This window comes from Colletotrichum karsti (assembly GCF_011947395.1).
Source record: "Colletotrichum karsti strain CkLH20 chromosome Unknown Scaffold4, whole genome shotgun sequence".
Lineage (NCBI taxonomy): Eukaryota > Fungi > Ascomycota > Sordariomycetes > Glomerellales > Glomerellaceae > Colletotrichum > Colletotrichum karsti.
In genome coordinates, this window is record NW_024065904.1 from 1,484,916 (window position 1) to 1,506,657 (window position 21,742).

A 21,742-nucleotide genomic window follows, 5' to 3' on the forward strand; every position below is an offset into this window, starting at 1 on the left:
CAATCGCGGCGGTCCAATGACATGGCAGTGTCTCATTGCCGTGCGGGTGATCTACCGGGCGATGAACCATCGTCCAGCATCCAGGGATATGTAAGGCGAGCCAGCCGTATCGATCTCACGAGGACTTGGCAATTTAGATTATTGAAGTTCCTTAGTTCAATTCATCTCACATGCTACTGCCTAGGGGAGATCTTGGCTCATAATAGTCGCTTAACATAGTTCAAAACGGTACATTTGAAAATACTAGATATACTGCGTTAGGGACTTGGCGATCTCCAAAATGACATATCGTGGGCTTCAAAATAGACTGAAGCATGAAAAATAGCATGTGACGACCCAATCATCGACAACACCTGGCGACTCCCGCAGGGGGTGGACAAGCGCAAAACCCAAAACCGAAACGGCTTTTCCTCATCCCATCTCAGACTTCACCTCCCAAGTTACCAATCACCTGCAGACACGTTAGATTGTCATCGAATCGTCTCTCAATTGAGTTGGGGTTGATTGATGCGCCTGACAGCTTCATCCCGGCCCCCGTCGCTCGTTCTCCGCAGCGAAAGAACAAATAAGCTTTGAGGCGATCCTTCTTCTAGAAAGACTAGAACCACTACTTGGTAGACAGAGTAAACGTAGAAAATGCGTGCCATAGTATGTTTGTGGCATCAACCCCGCGCGCGGCGGCAGTCCGTGCTCGGGTTTGTCCCGTTCGTCCTTCGGATCAAACCAACGTTTCGGGGTGGCAGTTCGCGAAATAGACTCTTTTGACGAACTTCGAGAAGAGAGTTGACGAGCCGCAGTCGAACGAGAAAACGAGAAAGGCAAAAAGGAAAGGTTGTGACGATGTGGGATGATGACAATCTCATTTTGATGTTTCTTCTTGTTTTTGATAATTCCAATTTATTTCGTTAGACTTCAGTCCATCTAGGTACTCGACCGTGCCAAATGAAACAAGCCCCGAGTTTCGGACCTCTGAACCCCCGTTTGCCGGCGGCCGCCGCCGACGCCAGCGCTGGAAACAACGACCGGGGGTTGCGGGGTCGCAGTGGGAAGAGACAGTGCTGAAGAAATGTCCCAAACATTCGAATAAGTGTCAGTGTCAAGTACTACAGAAACCCAAACACACATGCGCAATTTCAGCAGTCAACAACACCAGATATATATCTCGACTGCTGCTCTCTATGAGATCGAGGAACGTGCAACTTTTCAGTTTACACGCCAACGACACCTCCGGGGCTCTCCTGCGATCTTTGTCCACCCCCTCCTACAAGTTTCTCGGCAGCAACACCGAAGCGGAGCATCCGACAAGCTCCACTAGCGCCGTCCACCGTGTGTTGCCTCCAGGTTGAGTGTGTGCCTTCTTATCGACCTACCGTACTTGGCAATTCCCATCGCCCCTGGGTAGGTAGGCATTACGTACATAATCTTCAGCGGGCACCGGGGAAAGATATATCAGTGGTTGATAAGTTTCCCGCGTGGCCGGCACGGGTGTCATTCTGGGACTGTCTTTCGCGCCTTGCTCGGTTATGTCAATCGACTGACGACCTCCACCTCTCCGAGTTCGCTATCGCGACATTCTTCTCAGTGACGCCATCAATTTTCCTTCATCTTCGACGTAGCATACTTTTAAAAAAGAGGGGATTAACGACTCTGGATTCTTCTCAGCCTCTCACTCGTCAACAACAGCAAACGGCCTGTTTCCCTTCATCACTTCGTGGTCGTCAAATCTCGCTTCTTCAATCTGCCCCTCCCCCGCGATAACCCCGCATCGAAACGACTGATCATGCCCCTCACAACCGGCTCCCTCCTCAACCCGCAGGCGCAGGAGTTCGCGAAATTCCCCAGCAGACGCAGCGTCGTCCACAGCACCAAGGGAATCGTCTCGTGCACTCAGCCGCTCGCCGCGAAATGCGGTATTGAAATCCTTCAAGCTGGCGGCAACGCCGCGGTAAGTCGCTTTCCGTGTCTTTCAACGTACCAAGCTCTAGCTAACGTGAAATCCGCAGGACGCCGCTGTCGCTGTAGGTTAGTAGAGACAGTTCTCTATCTAGATTTTTTAGGTGCTGGGTGTCACACGAGATGATGCGGATTGCTGATGTGTCTCTTAAAACAGCCGCCGGTCTCAACATGACCGAGCCGTGCTCAACCGGCATCGGCGGCGACATGTTCATCCTCTTCTACGACGCCAAGACGGGCAAGGTCTCCGCCATGAACGGCTCCGGCCGCTCGGCCAAGAACGCCACCCTCGAGACCATCCGCAAGGACCTCGGCCTGGCCGAGGGCCAGGACGGCAAGATCCCCATGAAGAGCGTCCACGCCGTCACCGTCCCCGGCGCGGCCGCCGGCTGGGTCGACACCATCGAGCGCTTCGGCAGCGGCAACGTCACGGTCGAGCGCGTCCTCGCGCCCGCCATCGAGCTGGGCGAGAAGGGCTTCCCCGTTTCCGAGCTCACGAGTTCTTACGTATGTGATGAGTTCACTGAGACACTGAAGATGAGGTTTGGCTGACTTCGAGTAGTGGAATCAAGCCGAGGCGCAAATCAGGGCTGCCTCGCCCAACTTCGCCGAGATGCTCAAGAAGGACCCCAAGGCCGCGGACGGCGTCAGGGCTCCTAACCCGGGTGAGATCATGAAGAACCCCACCCTGGCGCAGACCTACCGCACGCTGGCCAAGGAGGGCAAGAAGGGCTTCTACACGGGCCGCATCGCTGAGGAGCTCGTCAAGGTTGTCAAGGACCTCGGCGGCCACCTAGAGCTCGAAGACCTGGCCAACCACCTCGAACTCGGCAGCGAGCCCGTGGACCCCATCTCTCTCAAGTTCAAGCCCGTCCTCAAGAACCAGCAGCAGGCGAACGGTAATAGCGACGTCGCCAATGCCGGCGTCGAGCTCTGGGAGCACCCACCCAACGGCCAGGGTATTGTCGCCCTCATGGCTCTCGGCATTCTCCAGGAGCTGCAGGCCTCTGGTGCCGTCCCGGCCTGGTCCGCCGAGGACCACAACACGGCACCTTACCTACACGCCATCATCGAGGCCCTCCGCCTCGGCTTCACCGATGCCAGCTGGTACGTGACCGACCCCAACGTCGTCAACGTCCCCTCCGCGGGCCTCATCTCGCGCGAGTACCTCGCCGAGCGCGCCAAGCTGTTCGACGCGAGCAAAGCAGCGACAAAGCTGCACCCGGGCGAGCCGCCCAAGTTCGTCTCGCCCGCGCTGAGCAGCAGCGACACCGTCTACTTCACCGTCTCCGACGCCCACGGGAACGCGGCGTCCTTCATCAACAGCAACTACGGCGGCTTCGGCACCTGCATCATCCCCAAGGGCTGCGGCTTCACGCTGCAGAACCGCGGCGCCAACTTCAGCCTCGACCCGGAGCACCCCAACAAGCTGGCCCCCCGCAAGCGCCCGTACCACACCATCATCCCGGGCATGGTGACGAACCAGGCCGACGGGTCGTTGCACAGCGCCTTCGGCGTCATGGGCGGCTTCATGCAGCCGCAGGGCCACGTACAGGTCCTCCTCGGCCAGCTCATCGCGGGCTTGTCGCCGCAGCAGACGCTCGATGCGCCGCGCGTGTGCATCAACGCGGGTTTGCCGAGCAAGGAGGCCGATTTCGACTGGACTGTTAGCGTGGAGGAGGGTATGCCGGAAGAGACTGTCGAAGGCCTGCGGAAGCTGGGACACAAGGTGGAGATCATCACCGGTTCGGAGAGAGGCCACTTCGGCCGCGGTCAGATTATCAGGTACCACGTCGACCCCGTCGAGGGCACCGGCGTGTGGTCGGCAGGTAGCGACATGCGCGGTGACGGCGCGGCGTACCCGGCTTTGTAAGCATTGAAGTATGTAATGTGCGTGATGTGAGGACAATCTAGGATGAGCATGAGTAGTGTGCGAAACGCAAAAGAATGATTGGAGATTTCCGGATATCGTAGAAGAAACAAATACCACTCTATTTCCCCGGGACCTGTTCCGCGCGGTGGCTGCCATCCCTTCGTATGATACAATTGTACAAATAAATAAATCGCTTGTCTAGCGCGCGCGAATGCGTCATCGACCCTTCTTTTACTCCTTCTTCTCGCTCTCGGCCTCGACGAGGACCTTCTTCTCCTCGAGGAGCTTGGCGAGCTCGCCGTTCTGGTGCATGGAGACGAGGATGTCGCAGCCGCCGATGAACTCCTTGTCGACGTAGAGCTGGGGGATGGTCGGCCAGTCGGAGAACTCCTTGATTCCTGTGTTCGCCTAGTCAGCAATTGTCCCTCGTCTACGACGAAACGTTTGTGTGTATAGGGCCGCACCTTGTCGCAGCTCGGGGTCGGCCAGCACGTTGAAGGCGGCGAACTTGTTGGGGTCGACGCCCTGGAGGCCGAGGATCTGGATGGAGGCGCGGGAGAAGCCGCACTGGGGGGTCTCGGGGGTGCCCTTCATGAAGAGGACGACGGGCGCGGCGCCGACGGCGTTCTCGATCGCCTGCTTGGTCTCGTCGGAGATGAGGCGGTGCTGCGTGAGGAAGGGGAGGGGAGCTCGGAAGGCCAGCGGGCGAGCGGCCGGGCGGGCAGCTTGCCGCACGAAATTCTGTTGATTCGGGTTAGCGGTGGCCGCCTTGTCATGGTGTTGGTATGCGGAAATGTGAGGTCTGTACTTACTGAGCGGACGAACGACCTGGCGAACATATTGGGCTGTGGGGTTGTATGTTGGAGGGGTGGTCAACGGATGGCTATTGACGAGAATTGAATTTGTTATCGGATTAGCTAGCAGTGGGTGATGTAATGAGGTGTGCCATCGGTGAAGGAGCTCGGGCCACATCTCACCGAATTCACCGAGAAGCATGTCCCCGCTATGGATTGTCCAAAACCAATCAAGCAACTGCCAAAAGTCATCTCTTATTCAAACCATTGATTGCACCTATTTCGAAGTTGACAACTTCCCTCGCTGGCTCATAATACTCAGCCTCATTCACCAACAACCATGGAGGATTTTTTCCGGGGCTGAGCGAAATGTGTGTCCAGGCCTTCACCTGCCCCAAGATGGTCGGCGAATCGAAACAACAGGGCGAAACAACCGTGGCTGCCAACGCCGGCCAATGGATGGCTGTGATGACATGCAGCTGACAACCTGGTGCCCTACCCAACTGCATATAGCCTGATCAACCCCGCTCCAGGCTTTCGAGAGGCGACTTGCCATTGTCGAGAGGCGGCCTCATCTGTCGGCATGACCCCGTAATACGGCAAGAACAGGAGCGGCAGAACGATCTTCGATACAGCACAGGCCAAGATGGACCCTATCTCGGCTTTCAGCTTCGCCGTTAATATCCTTACCGTCGTCGATATTTCGGCCAAGTTGATCTCGACCGCCTCGGAAATCCGGTCTTCAGGAGATACTGTCAGCAACAAAGAACTAGCCGCCGACGCTCAACGTCTCAAGTCATATTGCCAGAAGTTCTCGTTGGAAACAGCAACCAAGTCAAGCCAACAGAATGCTACTTCGTCTATTTCTAGCGAAGACGATGCAACACTACGACTCCTGGCCTCCGAGGCAAAAGGCATCGCAGACGATATACAGGACAATCTCCTCAAGCTGAATAAGCAGCGAAGCTTCATGCGAGTTTTCAGGCAGTCAATCCGCAATACTCGCAAACAACCAGAGATGAAGTGCAAAGCCGAGCGACTCAAGGAGATGCAGGACAAGATTATATTCAGCATTATTGTCTCACTGCATTCGAGCGTGGGCACTCTGACGCTGAAAGATGATGCCGCACTGGCTCGCCTTGACGAAAACACGAGAAGTCTCATCCAGACTATCCTGTCGGGCAACGACACCACACGGGCGAAGATAGAAACACAAATGGCCAGCTTGCACACAGATATTGCGAAAAACCACGTTGAGATGATGGGCTCTTCAGGCCAGCGGCACGACGAATTGCTCAGTGCCATTCGGGTTGGGCCAACGCAACACGAAGCCCCTGAACGCGAAAGCGCTGCCGAACACAAGGAACGCGTCACGAGAAGCATCCTCGATAAGCTATGGTTCTCGAGGATCAAGGACAGGTACGAGGACATCAAACCGGCACACCAGAAGACCTTCGAGTGGATATTCTCAGCAGAAGCCCAGATGGAATCCAGCTGTTCATTCTATCGGTGGATTGAGCAAGGTAGCGGCCTCTACTGGATAAGCGGGAAAGCTGGGACCGGCAAAAGTACATTGATGAAGTTCCTAGCAGACCATGAACGCACAAAGGCGCTGCTTCAGCATTGGACCAAGGGCCAAGAATACGTCACTGCGAACTATTGGTTCTGGGATCAAAGTCAAGACCCTTTGCAGAAATCTATGGAGGGGCTCTACAGAGGGCTTCTGTATGATGTTATCAGTAAGGAAACTTCTTTGGCTCCATTGCTGTTTCCAGATCAGTTCATCCCCGAGAGACAATGGCAGTTGGAATTTCCTACTCCGAACGGGCTACGAAGAGCTTTCAACAGACTTGTCTCCATGGAGGCGTCCACTGTTCTCGTGGTTCTTCTCATAGATGGTCTGGACGAATACGAAGCAACTGAGATTGAGCAACTCAGTCTTTCGGAAAGCCTCAAGGCTGCGGCGCAGTCGCATCACATGAAGATCATCGCATCAAGCCGGCCAGAGACGGTATTCGAGAATGCGTTCAAGGACTGTGATAAGCTCTATCTTCATGAGCTCACCTACTCCGACCAAACCTCTTTCACTAAAGACAGCCTGTACAAGCATGAGCGAATGCAGTATCTTGCGAGTTTGCCAGGAGGCAAGGAAGATGCGGCTGAACTTATCCGTTCAGCCGCGAAGAAGTCTGAAGGCATCTTCCTGTGGTTACGCTTGGTCGTGGACTCACTCGTCCAGGAACTGGACGCTTGCGACGTGATCAAGGATCTCCAACGTATTCTCGACCAATTCCCACGTGGTCTTGAAAAGCTGTTCCTCCATATGATGGGACGCATCAGGGAGGATCGTCGTCAACGGGGGTTTATCGGCCTTCTAGTGATGCAGCGAGCACTGGCGGTTCGCAATATGCAGTCCCCCCGTTCAACCATGCTTATCAGGCCATGGCTTCCTCCCAAAAAATCAGAGGTGTTTCGATACTTCTTCAATCTGACAGCAATCTGTTTGGATGGCGCATACACCGACCTTGACAGAGTCGTCAACTTGAAAGCCGAATCGCTCAGCGGCGCAGCTACTGAAGATCTGATCCGCAAAGTGGAAAATCGATTACGGGGCTGGTCTGCAGGCCTCCTGGAACTTGGACCTCGTGATGTCACAACTTTTGGGGAAGCTTCCACGATTGAAACTCAATTGACTCGATTGAGGAGCTGGTCTGCAGGTCTCTTGGGACAAAGACCTGACCTAGAGGTTCATTTCATGCACAGATCCGTGGCCGAATTTTTGGATCTACCAACCACACGTTCAAATCTGATGAACACATTATCTGGCTCGCCTTTCGACGTAGATCTCGCCCTGATGCAAGGACTTCTCGTCAAAATCAAACGAGAGGTAATCTTGTGGGGGTTCCATGAATTATCTCCATTGTGGGACTTCGTGGAGGTCATTCTGAGAATTGCGAGGCAGATAGAAGACACTCGTACAGATGCGGTCATCACCATCTTGAAAGATCTAGATCGGACGCTGACATTGGTCTTTGCAAAGTCTGCCAAGAGTCTGCGGCGTGTGACAACGTCTCCTCGATACTGGACAGACCACTTTCCCTGGGACACAGCACTCTCAGGAAGGGGAGACTCGTTCGTTTCGGGAAGAAGACCTAGTTTCTTGTCTATCGCCGTGGAAAGCGGGCTGGCAGTGTTCACTATCAAACAGCTGGAAAATCCAGAGATGCTGCCCTTGGTGAAGACTACAACAGGTTTTCCGTTACTAGGCTTGGCATGCAGACCACCGCCGTTCTCTTTAGCCATCCCAGGCGTGATTCGACCAGAAATCATCAGGAAACTCATAGAACTTGGCGCGGACCCTAATCAACGCTACCTAGATGAGACATCTTCGTTCACGCCCTGGGAGCGCATGCTTCAGACGGCCATCGACCTGCAAGTCGTCAGCATCAAGGGTGCAGAACAGCTCTCAGACATGCTCACGATGTTCATCAAAGGCGGCGCGGATCTACGTGTTGTGACGCACGTCAGAAGATGCGATGATCTCGTAGCCATTGAAGGTTTTGGTGTTCCAGATGATCAACAGGTCAATCCTGAATACTTGAAACATGATCCATTGGTAGTGCAGGATGTTGTACGTTACGCCTTCCTCCACGGCAACCTGCCTGCTCTGATGAGTAGACCTTTCAGCGTACTTAGGGAATTCGTGCCATTCCAAGACCTTGATGCATGCTGGGGCACCAGTATGCATGAGTGGCGATGGCAGGCTGAGGGTTTATATCTTGTAGGATCCGATCCCGCGAACGTAAAGCGGGCAGATGAAAAGGCGATTCGGGAATTGGGCCATCGCTTGCTGGAGCTCATACATGTTTCCGGAAATGCTGATAGCAAAGTGGTCGAGGACTTGGATAATAACGAACAAGAGCAATAATAATGGTAATGGCAAGTACAGCAATTGATATAGAGAGGAGAAGGATTATTCATTTGCATATCTGATCATACTAAAACTTGCGATGTCTACTGGGCTCTTGAATCACTGCTGATGGCGGTTTCGAGTAAAGGACAAACGTCGCTCACTACATGGGCCGAAGAGCAACAGAGCGCTGATTCGCGCCGAGGACCCAGATATCGCGATGGAGATGGCTAAGATATGCTGGACTTCTGAGCACCAGAAACTACGATCCGAGTGATACGCATACCAGTATCTGGGGCGCGATGGCTCGCCACAAAGCGCCTGGTACGGAAGAGATACATGAACTCGGAGCCAGATGGCGGTATCTTGCTTATCTTAGACAGCGCTGGGCTGTCTGAGACTCAGGCGAACACGGCTTTTAAGACCATGGGCACTGGGGTCTTTTTAGCTCTTGTTAAATTGCATCTTGGAATGCCTCTCAAAGGTTGGTGCTTTCTCCGGGGCAAAGTTTATCATGACGGAGATACCGAATAACAATCTTCCGCTGGCCTGTCATGTAGCGCACTTTCTCTTCGGATTCCACATCAACCAATTGCGAAGAAACAAGCAGGAAACCGGCGTTTACTTTCCGCCTCTTCCGCAAACTCCCAGCTGAGCTCAGACTCATGATCTGGGAGATGGCAGTCCGGACCTCGATAGACGAGAATCCTCTCAAGCCAGAACTAGGTCCGAACCCAGGCATACACATGTTCCGCGTCCTGGGAGAAGAATATGCCGCCCTAGGCCGCCTATGCTACAAAGCATTCCTCACCCTCGACAACAACCTCTCCGGCCGTTGGTGGAAGCAGAGTCCATCCACATTGTCATAAGGATAGCCTGCAAAGAATCCAGATGTATTGTCACAAAAGTCACAACCAAGCAATTCGACAAGATCTTCCCCAAGTGGCGCGAGGCTGCGGCGTCATGGGATCCCTCCAGGCATGGGAGGGTCGGGGTTCGAGTACGACGACAGCTGGGCCTTCGAGCCGTACGAGGACAACCTCCACGACTTGGCGCCCTTTTTCTGTTGCCATAAAATCCAAATTCGTTGTTGTCAACCTCATGGTATACGCACTCGCCTCATACCAGGGGGTCAAGCCCCAGTCGCTTCTCTGTAATATCGACAATCTCCTCCCACGCCATCATGGCGCCGGACCCCGTGTCTCCGCAGGCGAGCGTCTTCTCCATGGGCCTCAGCACCTCGAACCACTTCCACTCCTCCTCGAGGACCTTGATCTGCTTTGCGGTAATCGGGTGGGCGTGCATACTACAACAGCACGTCAGTCTTTCCATCCAAAACCAAGTTGGAGGGAGCTCGTGAGAGGCGTACGCTGTGTTCATGGCCGTAGCTACCAAAATCTTCTTCGGTTTTCCGTCAATCTTTCCTTCGGGGTCCCAGGCGCGGACCACGCTCAACATCAAGCTTGGATTGTTAGCATACGCGGTTGAATATGTTGCCAGAGAGGACTTACTTATCCGAGAATCCGTTGACGATTTTTGCAAGCGAGTTTGCGCTTAACGGTGCCTTTTTCCGGTGATTATACGTCAATGAAGGCGTGGAGGGGTATGACTTACGATGAGCATTAGATCAGCCCACCTCCTCAACTCGATGTGAAGAATAGACGCCCCCCGGACCCATGGACGTTCCCATTCCTGGTCATCTGCGAGTCACAAATCAGCTCAACTCATCGCGTAATGCCATTCTCCGTAAAGAGATTTACAACTCACCTAAATACACGCCATCAACTCTGGGCATCGCGCGGATGGCCGACAGCGAAGGCTGTTCCGCCGTCGACCCGTTCAGAAACCTCGCCGCCGACGCCGTGAGAACAACTCGTATAGACAGGTTTGCATGTCTCTCGAGGGCTTGGATGATGTCGGGCACTTTTATGACGGCCACGCTCCCGCTTGCCGCGATCAGGAGGTTGGTCTTGCCGTTGGAGCGAGACGCCGCTACGTCCGCGGCTGGGTCTGCCGAGGACATGTTTATTTTCTATGATTTGTACGGGTGAGAATCAGTCTGGTGGTAACTAGGTGATGATGAGTAGCTTGTTGGTGAACGTATCGTACAAGACACAAGACCTAGCTAAACCCCGCTCACAGTAAAGAGATAAGACTCACATTATTCAGAATGAGGAACTCGTTCATTGAAAAGTTTACTTATAAATGAGTGTTTGGTGAAGTCTTCCGTGAAAGCTGAATGGTCAAATGCAGCTCAGCCTTGGCAGTGAGAGGTAGGTTGGTGATTACGGTGAGTAGGTTGTAGGTGAGAAAGCAGCCCGATTGCGGTAATTCCGTGAGTTCGGAGTCACTCACTCAGTTAAAGTGGGTCGCACGGCCCCGCCACAACCGGGTGGTCTGAGAACTTTCCAGGCTGTGGACTAAGCAAAATTTGGTTGATGACAAAAATGTGAATCAAGATGAGATGAGACAGCGACAAACCCGTTCGAGTTGTGGTTCACAATGTCCGCTATCGCGCCTTCATATTGGTTCACGGAGCGCAGGTATGAAGCGGAATATGTGTGAAAAGTGAGCGCATTCACTTGAAAGGGCGTTGCAGATCGCATCATGAGTTTCGCCTCGTAATTCATCAATTTGGCGTGGTATCAACTAGAAGAGGTCATCAATCGCCTTGTCGGCGTCCTTGCGAATGAGATCGACCATGCCCTGTTTCATGTTATTATTGAGGTCAAATGAGCCAGATGCTGATTTTCTCACCTCGGGCATGATGGGCTCGCCGTTCTTGTCCGTCACGTACTTGAAGGGCATCTGAGTGCTCTCATGCTCGTTGAACTTGAGCTCGGGGTAGGTGACGTAAGGAACCTTGTCGAGGGGTGCTGCGATTTGTAAGTTGATGTATGAATGAGCGTCGTCTCACTTGGTAGATCTTACTCTTCTCCTCGACAACAATTCTTGTGACGCGGACCGCAGTGTCGGTGGTCATTTGGGTGGGACCCAGGCGTCGGCCTTCAAAGCCCTTCTTCCTCAACTCGGAGGTCCGGTCTGTCGGGGGTCAGAGGAATGCACTCATTACACGCTTATTGTCATATAATGTTACCTCTCGGAGGGTCATCGCCTGGTTGGTGAAAAAAAGACAGTCAGAAATGTGATCTCATAGCATTATGCCTAAAAGCCGACGGCGACCAAGATTGCATACCCAAGATACCGCCAAACAGAAAGGCGTCAAATTTTTCACCATCCTCCGGGCTCAGGTCGCTGGCGGCGGAGGGGTCGAGCAGGCACACGCGGGACTTGTCCTGGGCGTACAGCTCCTCGACACCCCGGTTCTCGGTCCTGAGCGCCGGGACCTCCTTCAGCTTCTCCGGCACGACGAAACCGGCCGGCAGGGAGGACAGCAGGAAAGTGCCTCCGGCGGCGTGGGTTTCTTTGGCGATGGCGATGTACTCGAGTTCGGACCACGGGCCCAGCTCGGGGTCGAGGTGCTCGACGATGTACGTCTTTCCCTGGGTCGCCATTCTTGTGTTGTCTCTGTCTGGTGCGGGACTCTCTGTTTTGTCTGGGGGTGACGCGGAGGAGGTGGGAATAATGCTATGCAACCGAGAAAGGCCGCGTAATAGGGAGCCAGTGGGCGTTGACTGGCGTGAGTTGGTCAAACGCTTGTTTTGGAGTCGGGCATTCAGCAGTCGGGTTGTGATTCTGGGGAGGCGCTTGTCGGCCTGCAGGTGAAGCCACAGCCATAGCTAAACGCTCCTAGTCCTGCCCTAACTTCTAAGAAGGGCGCCGGCTTTCGCACTTGGCAACGGCTGTCCCGACAGACGGGATCAACACCTTCCTTCCACTTACACTATCCGACCGGCTACAACATGCATCGACGGACGACCCGGCATTCTGTCTCTGTTATTGATGAGAGGGTCGATATCTCCGCAACGGTCTGGAAACATGTCCGTCTTGGCTTTTCAAGGCATGGGGAGTCGCGAGCAAGGGATAGGAGAAGCCGCACTGCGTGATTGTCTCAGGTTACACGCCTAAAAGCTGGAGACTGGAGATTGGGGATTGGAAAAAGCGTGTTACATAAGCCGGACCCTGAGGTTTTGAACCAGGTATCGGGGCCGATCTGTATGGGAATTCCGCGCGTACTGCTGTCTACATGTAACCCGACGCTCCTTAGCGATCCATTCCGTCCACCTCCCGGTCTGATAGCTGCGAGGACGGCATGAGGGGGTTCGATCGACAGGTCTAGTCGAGTCGAGTGAGGTATTCTTACCCAGCTTGTGTTGTGTTGAGGCTATTCTATTGATCAATGTATTGAGCTTCATTCCTGTACATAAGCATCGAGTCCTCCAAGGGAAAGAAGCAACCGAGCGCAAAGGTGGTGTACACTACCCAAGAGAGAGCTAGATTCAATCTTATACCATGCCTCATTCAAGCTCCCTTATTAGTTGGCTAGAAATCCTAGTTAAGGTAAAGGTATCTGAAGTCAAAGACTTACTTTTCACCTTGAAATCTAGACGCTGAGGTCATGTCCGCGGCGGCCCCAGAAGCCCCTGTTTAGAGAGTGCCACAGTGGTCCCCCGCCCCTGCGGCATCTTTCGGCTGCGCTACCATCCGCCGGTCGATAACGAGCCAGGCGAGCAGGCGAACCCCCAATTCCTAGGTACTCTGTACCGCAGTACCAGTCTGTGCCACGCTGCGCCAGCCAATTTTGGCAAGAACCTGGCTAGAGCAGGGATTACCGGATGAGAGGTGCGCAACCACCAAAAGGTCCAGATTACATACAGACAGAGTACACCTTTCAGATCTCGCTTTGTCCTGCCCAGCATCCATCCATCCAACCTTTCGCATCGCATCTTTTTTTCCCCATCGCCATTCCTCCCTCCCCTCAAACTCTCGACGAATATCCTCTCCCTTCTCTTCGTCTTTCTTTTTCATTTTCTTCATCAGGGGAGAGAGTCTCTATGCAATCACGGGTCGGACTTGGCCCGTAACTTTTTGTCTAATTCCCATCTGCAGGTAGCCTCGGGGAGGACACACTTCCCCAATCATGGCTATCCTATCGATGGTGCCGCCGCTGCTGCTCGCGCTGGCATCATGGACCACGCCGGTGGTCTGCCAGAGCGCCGCCGACTACTTCGTTCACGATCTGCCCGGCGCACCCAAAGAACCCTTTATCAAGATGCACGCAGGGTAAGGACATTCTCTCTCCCGACGCTCCCGCTCCCGCCCTTGGCCCGCCCCCATCGCAAATCTGAAGCTCTCCAGCTGACGCGCGTTTCATCACAGCCACGTCGAAGTCACCCCCGAACACAACGGAAACCTCTTCTTCTGGCATTTCCAGAACCAGCACATCGCCAACAGGCAACGCACCGTCATCTGGCTCAATGGCGGTCCCGGCTGCAGTTCCGAAGATGGCGCCTTGATGGAGATCGGTCCCTACAGAGTCCAGGATAAGGATCACTTGACGTACAACAATGGTTCCTGGAACGAGTTCGCCAACTTGCTGTTCGTCGACAACCCGGTCGGTACCGGTTTCAGTTACGTCGACACCAACTCCTACTTGCACGAGCTTCCCGAAATGGCCGAGCAGTTCGTCAAGTTTCTCGAGAAGTGGTTCGCCATGTTCCCCGAGTACGAGCACGACGACGTAAGTCATCACAACGCGGACCGCATCACAGGGTCGAAACTGACAAATTGCAGATTTACATCGCGGGCGAATCCTACGCTGGTCAGCACATCCCTTACATCGCGAAGCAAATGCTGGAGAGAAACAAGAAGCCCGGAACCAAGAACATCTGGAACCTGAAGGGTCTGCTTCTCGGAAACGCTTGGATTTCTCCCAAGGAGCAGTACGACGCGTATCTCAAGTTTGCCTACGAACGGAACCTCATTGAGAAGGGATCCCCTGTTGCTTTGAAGCTCGAGCAGCAGTGGCGCATCTGCCGAACCTCCCTCGCTGTGGAGCACACCGTCGATTTCTCCGAGTGCGAAACCGTCCTGCAGGATTTGCTCGCCGAGACGGCCAAGGTGAATGCCAAGGGCGAGCGCGACTGCATCAACATGTACGACATCCGCCTGAAGGACACCTACCCTTCGTGCGGTATGAACTGGCCTCCCGACTTGGTCAACGTTACTCCTTACCTCAGAAGGGCCGACGTCGTCAACGCGCTCCACATCAACCCTCAGAAGAACACTGGCTGGAAGGAATGCAACGGTGCGGTTGGTGCCGCTTTCCGGGCCAAGAACTCGGCGCCCTCAAGAGACTTCTTGCCTGACCTCCTCAAGGAGGTCCCCGTTGTGCTTTTCTCTGGCGCCGAGGATCTCATCTGCAACCACATCGGTACTGAGCAAATGATCGGCGACATGGAGTGGAACGGAGGCAAGGGTTTCGAGGTTTCTCCCGGCAACTGGGCTCCGCGTCGCGACTGGACCGTCGAGGGCGAGCCCGCTGGTTTCTGGCAAGAGGCGCGCAACCTCACCTACATCCTCTTTTACAACTCCTCCCACATGGTCCCCTTCGACTACGCCCGCCGCTCCCGCGACATGCTTGACCGCTTCATGAAGGTTGATATCAGCTCTGTCGGCGGAACCCCGACGGACTCCCGACTCGACGGCGAGACCGGCCCCGCCACGTCTGTCGGCGGCATCGGCAATGGCACCACCACGGACGAGGAGACCCAAAAGAAGCTGGACGAGGCCAAGTGGAAGGCGTACTACCGCTCTGGTGAGATTGTCCTGGTAATTGTTGTCATTGCCGCTAGTGTTTGGGGATGGTACATTTGGCGCGAGCGCCGTAAGCGCAGGGGCTACCAGGGACTCATGGGCGGCCCGCCGGCGACGACGCAGAGATCTGGCGGGCGGGGCCTGGAGGGTTTCCGTGACAGGCGAAACGGCGGCCGCGACGTTGAGACGGGCGACTTTGACGAGAGCGAGCTGGACGATCTGCACGTCGCGACCCCGACGACAGAAATGGACAAGGACCGGTACAGCGTCGGAGGGGACAGCGACGACGAGCCCCAGGAGAAGAAGCCCTCAGGGGCGGCAAACGGCAGCCGCTCAACAAGGTGAAACTGACGCCTTGAGGGGGGTAAAAGCTTGGTTTAGTTGAACTACTATGATCGCTCCTCGGATCAACAATGCATGGGATCTTTAGCGGAAAACAAAACAAAGGAGCTCCAGATACGAACGGGATATTTCAGCACGGGACGGAGTTGTTGTGTATCAATAGTATAGAGCAAAATCTTTGACTCTAGCGAAATGTGATTTTTTCTCGTTTGGTTACGGCCTAATACCCTTACTCTGCCGACGGATACCATGTTCCAAAGGTCGGGCTTGTTCTTCCATTTCCATCCTCCTATATGCCAAGTGTTGTCATCATCATACGCCTCAAACACCCAAATTTTCTAGTGAAAAAAAGCGCCCCGAATCTGGCGGTTGTGCCGTCCGCCCATCCATGAATAAGCCGCCGCCGGCCCCTTCCCCCTTTCCCATGAAATGCATGTAAGTGCCATGTGTAAAAAAGATATATGTACCAGCCAGGCTTTGCCCACATTCGAAATGCCGGAACTCCAATTTTTGATTCCCAGTGTTTTTGAAAGCACAAAAGAGAGAATGACGTCCTTTTTTACAGTTGGATGTCGTTGTTGAGGATGCGGACCTCCTCGCCGGGCTTGAAGGGCGGGAGGCCGATGTAGGGGCACCCGTCGCAGCGGAAGGCGTCGCCGAGGGCGCAGTTGCCGCAGGAGCCGACCTTGCCCTGGACGGTGAAGTCGACCTCGGCGAGGTCGTCGGCGCCGAGCTTGACGGGGGCCGCTGCGGCGAGGGCGGCGTCGGCGGCGGCGCGGGTGGCCGCGTCTTCGGCCGCGATGCGCTCGGCCAGGCCGCAGGTGCAGTCCTTGCAGGCGCGGCGGCGCTTTCCGGCCTTGGGGGCGCACTCGGGGGCTGTTTTTGGGGCATGTGTTAGTTTTGAAAGGTTTGAGGGGGGGATGTGTGGGTGGACGTACGGATGTTAAGGGGACGAGAGAGGTCTGCGTCGGTCAGGAGGGTGTCTTCGTCGATCAGCTCGTCGTCGTCGTCCATGTCGAGGTCGTCGCTGAAGTCGACGAAGCCCACGCCGGCCGGGGGCGCGGAGACGGGGGGCGCGGAGACGGGGGGCGCGGTGGTGGGTTTGTTGTTGAGCGAGACGGCGCCGTTGTTCAGGGAAACCGCACCGTTGCCGAGAGACACGGCACCGTTGGTCGCGGGTGCGGCTGCCTTCTTCTTGCCGAAGGAGAGCGTGACGACCTGGTCCTCGTCGTAGTCGGGCTTGGAGAAGCCGCCGCCGGGGGCGGCGACGAGGCCGGCGAGGACGGCCTCGCGTGCGACGGCGGGGTCGTTGGCGAGGTTGCCGCCGTCCTGGGCGCGGAGGAGGGCGGAGGGCTTGAGGGCGTCGGCGACGGCGGAGAGGACGGCGCGGTCGGAGAGGAGGCGGGTGGACTCGACTCGGGCGCCGTCGGCGTCGGTGAGGACCAGGACGAGGTCGTAGGCGGACTGGGGCAGGGAGACGAGGCGGGCGGAGAGGCGGTCGAGCATCTGGAGGTCTGTGGCGGCGCGGTCGTGGGAGGCGAGGGCGGCGGAGAGCTTGTTGGGGGCGGAGGAGAGGGAGGGAGGGGCGAGGAGGAGGGTTCGGGTTTGGGGTTGCTGCTGCTGCTGCTGCTGCTGCTTCGTCGCGCCCATGGAGGGCGTGAAGTCGAAGTCGGGGGTCGTGTCGAGGGTTACGACGGAGGGCGCCATTGTGTTCGAGCTGGAAGGGGGGTCGCGTGTGACGGTTTGGAGAGTGGTTTGTGGGTTGTCAGACGTGAAGACGGTTGGTGAGGAAGAAGCCGTGAATCAGGCGTTGAGAAGCGTGAGGTGATGGTGGTATGGAGTTGCGTTTCTCTGTCTTTTTTCTTATTTTTCCCTTTTCCGGGTTGAATTTCCGACTGAGGAGAAGGGGAGGATGTTGATTGACGGGATCTTTCTTGGAGAGGATTAGTCGAAGGCAAATTCGGAGGAAAACTGTGCAAACACACTGTCTGCGTTGTAGTGCTTGATAAGCGTGGAATGGGTGAGGGGTTGGCGGGGTGGGCACCGTAATCGGGAGAGGGCGTCACACGGTATTGCGTAAGGTATGCTGATCTTGGGGGTCCAGTACGGAGCAAGGTGAGGTAGAGAGTGAGGTGAGGTCAGGTCAGTCGGGTTTGGCAGGGAACACGAAGAAGAAAAGGGGTCCGGTGCAGATGTAAAAGAAATAGACCTGACCAACGGGCGGCTAGGTACGGCAAGGTAAGGTAAGGTAGATACGAGACGGAGATGCAATTTTCTCTACAGGCGTTTCTCTCGGATTGTTGCTTACGGATGCACGAAAACCATTGGGCGCCGGCGTCAATCAAAGCATGTGTGCCTGCCTGTCCTGCCTGCCGTGCTGGCAAGGTTTTTGATAGGGGTCCGAAAGCGGCGCACCCCGCCCCCATTTTCGCATCGACAGTCACTCACAATTAAAGCAAACCCAGGGTGAGTGGTATGTCATAGTACAGAAATAACAGACGGGGGGTGGGAAGGATTCCAGGTCATTACGCAGGAGGTGGTAAGGGGGGGAATGTCGACTGCCCAACCAAAAGCCTCACGATTTCCAATTTCCAATTCTCGAGTGTTTGAAATTTTCATAACCCCCGTGGATCGTGAATCGTCCAGGTGGGCGGTGCAGAAAACGCTAGCAGAAAAATTGATAATATGGATTGACCATAGGCGGAGGGCGCTTTCCTTCTTCCCACGGTGCTGACCGAGCATTGGTACTGACAAAACGGCTTTCCTCGCGCTATAATTGGTCAGTAAAATCTGCCATCCCCCTGGCGTGGGGTTGCTGAACATTTCCAACGGCCCAGCCAGCTTCTCGGAAAGCCAGGTCCTGCAACAGCGTCGTAGCCAAGCCGAATCTATTCGCGGGGTTTCTGCGTCTTCGGAGCACCCTTCGGCGCTGTGCCTCTCGACCTCTCGAGCCCCCTTGACCGGCTTGTGACAGACCCTGCCGGCGGCGGATGATGCCGCTTCCGCCGTTGTGATTTCGAGTTTCTGTTTGTCATTGCGACCTTGACATCCAAAGATAATGGGCCGGAATAACGAAGAAGTGACAACTGCTTCACTGCGAATTGCCCGGCTCCTGATTCGTCCCGGCCATGGCGGAACCACGAGTTGGCTGAAAGTAAATGCTTTTGATTTGTGATACACATGAAAATTACTCCCGACTCTATGTCCGTCTGTCCAGGAGAGATACCAGACCACCGCACACATACACACACACAACGCCCGTGATAACCCCCGTCTACAACTTGAAGCTGCTGCTCGTCGCCTTGACCGCCGCCTTGGCCTTGTTGCCGTCCACGTCCACGACCTCGCCCTTGCGGTTGATGACCTTGACGCCGCCCTTCTTGAGGTCCGCGAGCGTGTCCTTCTGCATCTGCGCCTTCTTGCTGAGCGGCTTCTTGGCGTCCGTGCCGCCCGCCTTGCGGATCCGCTCCTTCTCCCGCCTGCGCCGCCGCACCTTGTCCTCGCGCGACATCTCCTGCTTGGCCACCGGCAGCCCGTTCTTGGCCACCACCTCGCCCTTCTCCGCCGTCTCCCGCCCGGCCTTGTAGACCTCCTGCGGCGCGAGCGCGCTCTGCCCGCCGCTGACGCCCTGCGCCGTCGCCGGCTGCGCGTCCTCCATCGCGATTGTCGCCGCGTCCGACACCACCGTGAGCGACGGCGCCGCCGGCTTCGGCTTGTAGTGCCAGCTGCTCAGCGAGTCGAGCCGCGCGCTGAGCTCCTTCCACATGTTCTCGATCTCCTTCTCCTCGCGCTGCAGCTTCTCGTCCGACTTGGACGCGTACCCCTCCGGGTCCGCGTTCTTGAGGTGCTCCTCCTCGTAGACCTCCGCCAGGCCCTTGCCCTTGGAGTCGTCGAGCTCGATGAGCCCGCGGCGCGTGCTCTCGGGCAGGGAATCGGCGCCGGGGCGGCGGCGGATGACCTCGTCGAACTCCTGCGCCAGGATGCGGCGCTTGATGAGGTCCTCGATGCCCTCGCTGACCTCGGTCGTGATGACCGGCACGGGCTTGCCGACGTGCTCGAAGGTAAGGTCTTCTTCCAGCAGGGAGTTGACGGGGCGCTCGACGGCCGAGGCCTCGCCTGATAGTGTCCACTGGCGCTTGGCGACGGACTCGGCCTCGAGCTTGCGGATCTCCTCGGCGAGCTTGGCCTGGCGTCTCTCGTGTGCTGACCTGCGGGACCGCACGTCGCCGGCGGACACATCGGAGAGAGCATCCTCGGAATCCTCGTCGACTTCAGAGTCGTCGTCGAACAGGTCTCTCCTGACATCGTCCATCGCGCGCTGAACATCCTCCTCGGCGATCTCCTTGGGTGCGAAGCGGACTGACTTCTTCTTCTTGTCCTTGGAGCCCTTTCTGGGCGGCGGTTGGAAGAAGTCCTTGAAGTAGATACCGTTCGCGTTGAATTCTTCTTGCTCGTTCATGTCCTCGTCCATGTCCTCGTCGTCGCTGGCGCCCTCGGGAGCGTTGAGGTCCATATCGCCGAACGTTGGGCCGTCTTCCTCGTCGTCGTCCTCCTCCTGTTCATCCTCGTCCATCTCATCTGCCTTTTTCGAAGATTTTGACTTGCTTGAGGCTGATAGAGGGTCGGCGGTCCAGTCAATCTCTTCATCGTCGCTGGCGGCGTCGGTGTTGGGATCTCCTCGTGCATCTTGCTCCTCGAAGTATTGTGTTTGCTTGTTGAAGTCGTCGATCGAGAAGAAGCCATCATTGAGGCCATTGGGATCCTCGACGTATGTTTCCGATACGGCATCGTCGTCGTCATCGTCACCTTCTCCCTCTCCCTCCTCATCCTCACCCTCATCCATATCTTCGAGATCTCCGTTCAGACCCTCAACGTCAGATCCGTCCTCGAGATCCTCTTCGTCCTCCTCTCCTTCCACGCCCTCCAGGTCAAATCCTGAGACTTCCTCATCTTCGGAGTCCTCCTCGTCGTCATCGACTTCGGAGCCTTCCTCGTCGGACTCTGCAAGGCTCTCCTCGCCGACGTCGTTCGTGACAATTTCGTTCCGGTCCTCAAGCTCCTGTAACGTCTCTTGGGAGTGCTTCAGAGCGCTCTGAATAATGCGTCGCGCCTGCTGCCAGACCTGGGTCGTCTCGAACCCGTCCACGTGCACCTTGCGAATCTTGAGCACGTCGGCCCTGTCGCCGTCCGCCCTCTTGCGCTTCTTGCTCGCCTCCTTCAGCAGCCGCAGCTGCTCGTCGCTGATCTGGCCGGCGAAGGCGTCGAGCGTGTTCTTGACGACCTGCAGCGAGGCGGACGGGATCGCGGGGGGCGGTTGCATGAAGGCGTGGCGGTTCGCCGGGGCCAGGCTCTCGAGGAGGGAGCGCACATCGGCGGCGCTGGCGCCGGTCATGTTCGGGAGGTGAGCAACCATGCCGGGGGCGAACGTGAGGGTGTTGGAGGACTGCGATGTCAGGGAGGAAGACGAGCTGCCCGCCGCCATGTTGTTTGTGCGTTTGTGGGAGTGTTTCGGCTGGTCGGTGCAAGACTTCAACTTTTTTTTTTGTCGGGCCTGGCACCTTGCTGCAGTGTTCGAGCTGCAAAAAAATTTGGGACCCCGCAAAACGTCTAGGATGTGCGGCCGAGATGTGATTGGTCAATGAGATCAGTGCTTCATGGGTGTTGTGCTTAGGTAAGCTTCGACCGGACCTCTGGAACTTGTCGGTTCATCTGTTGTTCAACATCGACATCACGCAACATCATATTGAGTTGAACTGTGCAAACTCCAGAGTGTTGAAAATGCCATCACATATTACACGTTCAACGAATTTCTCAGGCATCTGAGGTCCAGGTAATACGAGTTTCCTCGAGTACGTGGCAAGTCCCTGCCGTCATTGACCCCGCACCGGAGATCAGTTATCATCATTTGACTTCAAGATAGGCGGCACGTTTTGGTTGGTTTGTTCCCCAAGCTTCATATGTCAATTTACTGCTCTTTCTTTGGATGTCTTGTTGTGATATTGTTCATCTCTCCAGGTCGAAGAAGAGTTCATCAGAGTGCTTGTAACCCCTATTCATTCTGAGAAGCGGTATCAACGCATGGTCGTCCGCGACTCGTCACCATCAGGTTGCTTCCAGGAATGTCCTGTCCCGCATCTCTCTTATCAATGGAAT

At 55.7% G+C, this 21,742-nt stretch overlaps 8 protein-coding genes across 8 annotated transcripts; 3 read left to right on the plus strand and 5 right to left on the minus strand.

Moving 5' to 3' along the window:
• Positions 1-1,780: 1,780 nt before the first annotated feature.
• CkaCkLH20_01967 (gamma-glutamyltranspeptidase) lies at positions 1,781-3,826 on the plus strand (the record flags this gene model as incomplete). The annotated part of the gene is made up of 4 exons (XM_038884686.1): positions 1,781-1,945; positions 2,004-2,022; positions 2,111-2,460; positions 2,516-3,826. 4 exons carry the CDS (start codon positions 1,781-1,783, stop codon positions 3,824-3,826), a joined length of 1,845 nt encoding a protein of 614 aa, XP_038750386.1.
• Positions 3,827-4,057: 231 nt separating this feature from the next.
• On the minus strand, positions 4,058-4,665 carry CkaCkLH20_01968 (glutaredoxin; the record flags this gene model as incomplete). Its single annotated transcript, XM_038884687.1, has 3 exons — positions 4,058-4,224; positions 4,291-4,567; positions 4,639-4,665. The coding sequence occupies 3 exons, from the start codon at positions 4,663-4,665 to the stop codon at positions 4,058-4,060; spliced, it is 471 nt and encodes a 156-aa protein (XP_038750387.1).
• Positions 4,666-5,266: 601 nt separating this feature from the next.
• On the plus strand, positions 5,267-8,548 carry CkaCkLH20_01969 (small s protein; the record flags this gene model as incomplete). Its single annotated transcript, XM_038884688.1, has 2 exons — positions 5,267-6,896; positions 7,998-8,548. 2 exons carry the CDS (start codon positions 5,267-5,269, stop codon positions 8,546-8,548), a joined length of 2,181 nt encoding a protein of 726 aa, XP_038750388.1.
• Positions 8,549-9,491: 943 nt separating this feature from the next.
• Positions 9,492-10,553, minus strand: CkaCkLH20_01970 (putative flavoprotein; the record flags this gene model as incomplete). Its single annotated transcript, XM_038884689.1, has 6 exons — positions 9,492-9,593; positions 9,656-9,836; positions 9,900-9,992; positions 10,042-10,094; positions 10,145-10,230; positions 10,298-10,553. The coding sequence occupies 6 exons, from the start codon at positions 10,551-10,553 to the stop codon at positions 9,492-9,494; spliced, it is 771 nt and encodes a 256-aa protein (XP_038750389.1).
• Positions 10,554-11,179: 626 nt separating this feature from the next.
• On the minus strand, positions 11,180-12,045 carry CkaCkLH20_01971 (duf431 domain-containing protein; the record flags this gene model as incomplete). Its single annotated transcript, XM_038884690.1, has 4 exons — positions 11,180-11,236; positions 11,288-11,406; positions 11,462-11,572; positions 11,727-12,045. 4 exons carry the CDS (start codon positions 12,043-12,045, stop codon positions 11,180-11,182), a joined length of 606 nt encoding a protein of 201 aa, XP_038750390.1.
• Positions 12,046-13,571: 1,526 nt separating this feature from the next.
• CkaCkLH20_01972 (serine carboxypeptidase) lies at positions 13,572-15,592 on the plus strand (the record flags this gene model as incomplete). The annotated part of the gene is made up of 3 exons (XM_038884691.1): positions 13,572-13,714; positions 13,811-14,171; positions 14,225-15,592. The coding sequence occupies 3 exons, from the start codon at positions 13,572-13,574 to the stop codon at positions 15,590-15,592; spliced, it is 1,872 nt and encodes a 623-aa protein (XP_038750391.1).
• Positions 15,593-16,148: 556 nt separating this feature from the next.
• On the minus strand, positions 16,149-17,296 carry CkaCkLH20_01973 (uncharacterized protein; the record flags this gene model as incomplete). Its single annotated transcript, XM_038884692.1, has 2 exons — positions 16,149-16,465; positions 16,528-17,296. The coding sequence occupies 2 exons, from the start codon at positions 17,294-17,296 to the stop codon at positions 16,149-16,151; spliced, it is 1,086 nt and encodes a 361-aa protein (XP_038750392.1).
• Positions 17,297-18,863: 1,567 nt separating this feature from the next.
• Positions 18,864-21,071, minus strand: CkaCkLH20_01974 (uncharacterized protein; the record flags this gene model as incomplete). Its single annotated transcript, XM_038884693.1, has 1 exon — positions 18,864-21,071. The coding sequence occupies one exon, from the start codon at positions 21,069-21,071 to the stop codon at positions 18,864-18,866; it is 2,208 nt and encodes a 735-aa protein (XP_038750393.1).
• Between the last annotated feature and the right edge of the window lie 671 nt (positions 21,072-21,742).